Source organism: Sinocyclocheilus grahami, unplaced genomic scaffold, assembly GCF_001515645.1.
Source record: "Sinocyclocheilus grahami isolate Dianchi unplaced genomic scaffold, SAMN03320097.WGS_v1.1 scaffold857.1, whole genome shotgun sequence".
Taxonomy (NCBI): Eukaryota; Metazoa; Chordata; class Actinopteri; order Cypriniformes; family Cyprinidae; genus Sinocyclocheilus; species Sinocyclocheilus grahami.
Genome location: NW_015506036.1, coordinates 514,125 through 518,435, shown reverse-complemented (window position 1 = coordinate 518,435; position 4,311 = coordinate 514,125). Strand labels below are relative to the sequence as shown.

Genomic DNA, 4,311 nt, shown 5'->3' with positions numbered 1-4,311 from the left:
ACACACACACACACACACACACACATACACATATACACACACACAGTTTTAAAGGTTACAGCAACATTAGAACATTCTACTAACTTAATTTTCACCCAAATGTATATTATTTGAACATTTATCATTAATATTCTAATTACGTTAACCGTCCACTTGGAGCAAATATTTCTCATCTAAAAATGTATTATCCTCCTGAGAACCAGAAATAAAAAGCTTTGTGAATTTAGTATTTCTTCACGTCATTACATTGTTTAGAGCATAAGGAAAAAATGGTAACATTTTTGAAAAATGATATTTTATTCAGAAGTTATGCTATGTGCTCTGTAGAGGACACCAGGACTTCTAAAAATAAAATGACAAGAGTAGACATGAAAAGGCAAACACAATGGGAATTTTTTAAAAATCTGCAATACATTTTTAGGCTTCAGGATTCTTTTACACCTAACTTTGTTTAAGGATGGTTGTCAGCTATGTTATAAAATATATAACAAAATGATTTGATATAACATTTTGCTTTATGAAATATGTGTGTAAAAATTCCATGAACTGGTTTTCCCGTTAAGCACAATGTTATCTATACACTGTGTGTCTAATTTGATTATTAAAGCTTTCAGTCCTGGTGTCCTCTGCAGTGGACGTGTATGAAATCATGTCCTGTTTCATAACAAGAAGTCATATTTTGATTTGAAACCCCGTAACATTTTCCTGAGATGTTGATTTATGACAAACAATTTGAAAATGAATCAGATTTCAATTGTAATGACAAAATATTATCATATTTCCATAAGGATGTACAGTTTGATCACTAAATGAATGTCAGCCATGTTTAAAGAGCAAGGAGAGGGCGTGGCCTCGGTGAAACATCCAATCATGTGGCGTCTCTGGAGAGCCCTGCATGTGCTCCGTACAGGACTCCAGACTTACAGCTGTGCCACGTGAGGTCTCAGAGAAATACACTCAAATATAACGTCCACTACAGAGGCTAAAACTCCACAGCTGGGTCTCAGGAGGATTTATATACAATATCCAGTTAAAAAAACTTTTTTTTTTGTTTGTGTGAAAATAGTTCATAAACCGAGCTGACCCTTTAAGTAACAGAATTGATTAGTCTTGGTGTAAGAACTTTTTAGAGTAAAATATGTTCTCAGAGAGAGCACACAGACTTTTCAGCGCTTCAGCGCGCATCAGCGAGCGGACGTGACGTCATTTCCTGCGTCTTACACAGTTGCTACATACTTGCACTAATGTGAAGGTGAAGTATGGTACGGACACACCTTTTTATAAGAAAAAATGTATTTTTAAACAATTTAATGTTGTAGAATTAAGAAAATTACTATTTAGGGCTTTTATAAATAACGAAACATTACCAAAAAGAAAAGTACAACAAAATATTTTTGGTTACACAATGACTTTCATCTGTATAAGACACGTTTTTCAGAAAATATTATATAGTTATGGCCTGTTAAAGATGTGTTTTGTCTTCTCTATCACTCAGTCAGCAGTGCTTTACTGCTTCACGGCACTGACTGAGTGTTAGCTACAGCAGCCCTCTCTGATCCTGCTCCTGCTCCTGCTCCTGCTCCTGATCCTGGTCCTGATCCTGATCCTGATCCTGCTCCTGATCCTGATCCTGGTCCTGGTCCTGCTCCTGATCCTGCTCCTGCTCCTGCTCCTGATCCTGATCCTGATCCTGCTCCTGATCCTGATCCTGATCCTGCTCCTGCTCCTGATCCTGCTCCTGCTCCTGCTCCTGATCCTGCTCCTGGTCCTGGTCCTGCTCCTGATCCTGATCCTGATCCTGATCCTGCTCCTGCTCCTGATCCTGATCCTGCTCCTGCTCCTGGTCCTGATCCTGCTCCTGCTCCTGCTCCTGCTCCTGCTCCAGTTCCTCTCCCACGCCTTCTCCCTGGTCCTGCTCCTGATCCTGATCCTGATCCTGATCCTGCTCCTGCTCCTGGTCCTGATCCTGCTCCTGCTCCTGGTCCTGATCCTGCTCCTGGTCCTGCTCCTGATCCTGCTCCTGGTCCTGCTCCTGGTCCTGGTCTTGCTCCTGGTCCTGGTCCTGGTCCTGCTCCTGCTCCTGCTCCTGCTCCTGGTCCTGTGAGAGCGCTAGATGGCAGTCCAGCCCTTCTGCTGCAGCTCCACCTGCCCAGTGGCTCATACTTTATTTGGCTTTCATTAAAAACAGCATACTTTACCCGAAAGCCTGTGCACGACTTGTTGGATATTTATTAGATATGTGATCAATCTTGAGATGTGATCATTCTTAGTGACTGTAGTGTAGCTGTTTTATAACTTCTGGACGTAAACATGGACGAACATGACTGTGACGCACCAATAAAAACAAACGCCGCAGCGCATCACGGGAAATGGAGTTTTATGTTAAAACGGCGCACATCGGATTTCTCGCAGAGTTTATTAATATTTCACATTGGAAAATAAAAGATGACAGCGACGCGATTTTAGCGACTCCCGGCGTGAATATCAAGTCAAAAATACTAACATGTGCACATGTTTGAAGAGTTTGAGCGATCCGGAACAGCAGGTCCGGGGGGCGTTAGCTGGTTTTTATTCTCGCGAGACTTGCGTGAAGCGTCTCCTCGCTCTTTTTATTTAAAGAATATACAAAAAGTAGTAAACTTGCAAAAGCAAACGAGGAAATGGTTTGAAACACACACAATACCAGCACTGAATAAATCCAACGCCTCCTTGTTCGCTGACACACATCTCTGAAGCGTCAGCCTGAGGACGTGAACTCTCGCGATGGTTTGCAATTCCTGCTAGCTTACAGTGACGTCTCTTCCCCTTCTTATACTTATACTTATTATTATTATTTTAATATGCAAAGACCAGTACAAATATACGCTGGAATACAGCTAGAAATGCCAGTAATAAAAACACCGTTCCGGTTCTCTTCTGCTTTCCTTTCAGGTTTCAGGGCGACGTGAACTCTCGCGAGATTTGCGTCGTCCGCTTTCAGACTCCATGATCTGCTGCCGAGCGGCGCGCCGCGATCATCCCCGCGTGCGTACATGACGCCCCTCCGCGCATATCTCCGCTCAGATGGACTAAGAGTGATCTCGTGAGGATGGAGAGCGTTAAACTGAAGAAGAGCAGCGCTCTGAGTGTGGCCTTGAGATCCACAGCAGACCACAAGGATGAAGAAGAAGACGATGAAGGCCAGAGAGCATCAACCCCCCCTCAGACCCGAAGCCAGAGCCCAGCCGAGCTCAGTAAAGCCTGCAGGAGCAGCTCCAGTCTGCTGCTGAGGAAGAGGAGGGTAAAGAGGCATGTGTCCAGCATCAGCTCGTCTCATAGCCGGAGTCAGACGCTGCTGAGACACAGAGCCAGTCCTCAGCTGCAGCTGTCCGACCGCCAGTGGGTCCGCCAGGACCTGCGCCGTGGCTCCGTACACGTGCACGACCGGCTGCTGGTGCGGTCTCAGCCGGCCCGGCCCGTTCTGTGCACCGTGGAGAGCTCAGCGGCCGAGATAGCCCAGCGCCTGCAGCAGGCCAGCGGCAAATCAGGCTCGGTTCTGAGGCTGAACGCCAAGAGCTACCCGTCTAACGGGAACTGCGACGGCGAGTACCCACTTAGACACCTTCACACAGGGGCCGAGAGCCTCCCGGACCAGCCCAACGACCGGCTGCGGCTCCTGCTGCTGGAGAAGGACCATCAGTACCAGCAGCAGGAGTACCACATCTACACACCCTCCAAAGTGGACCGCGGGTCCCCACAGGACGAGGACTCCGTCAAGAGGTCCGCGGGCTCCGATGTGGAGAGCAGCAGTGCTTGCGACGACCTGAGCTCCGGGGCCCGGTTCAGCCAGCACCGGGACTCTCTCAGCGACGACATGATCCTGGGCACGGAGGCCTCGGCATTCGACAGCAGCGCCGCCGAGGGCCTGGACACATACGGCAGCTCCTCGGACGAGCTGGAGCTGGACTGTGCGACGGGGCCCATCCTGCCGGACCCCGAGACGAATGAAGCCGAAACACCCGCCGCCGGGAGCAGTCCACACGGAGCGGTCACAGATTCGGACTCCAGCCCGGCGCTGTACGTTCAGCTGCACGGCGAGGCCGCCCGGCGTCTGGGGCCCGATGAGAGGCCCCTACAGATTCAGAATGACTTTCTCTTTAAACTGGGATTTAAAGACCCGTGGCGGGTCCAGGAGGAGGGGATGAACACTGAGCTGGGATCACTCCTGCGCTTCTACGCAGGTAAACGACAGCGCTTATGTGTGAGAGTCGTGAGGCAGGTGTTTACATCGGCCCCCGTACACGAGGAGCTTGCTGTCAGCTGATGTTATGT

General features: G+C 48.3%; 1 protein-coding gene across 1 annotated transcript; it reads left to right on the top strand.

The window, feature by feature from the left end:
* The first annotated feature begins 2,965 nt into the window (after window positions 1-2,965).
* Window positions 2,966-4,305, top strand: LOC107563110 (PH domain leucine-rich repeat protein phosphatase 1-like). Its single transcript, XM_016247894.1, has one exon. It carries the CDS (start codon window positions 3,089-3,091, stop codon window positions 4,301-4,303), a length of 1,215 nt encoding a protein of 404 aa, XP_016103380.1. The 5' UTR covers window positions 2,966-3,088; the 3' UTR covers window positions 4,304-4,305.
* Window positions 4,306-4,311: the final 6 nt, after the last annotated feature.

Bases quoted from the DNA above. Each gene is read 5' to 3' on its own strand.
- LOC107563110 (XM_016247894.1), top strand. From the start codon at position 3,089: ATGGAGAGCGTTAAACTGAAGAAGAGCAGCGCTCTGAGTGTGGCCTTG.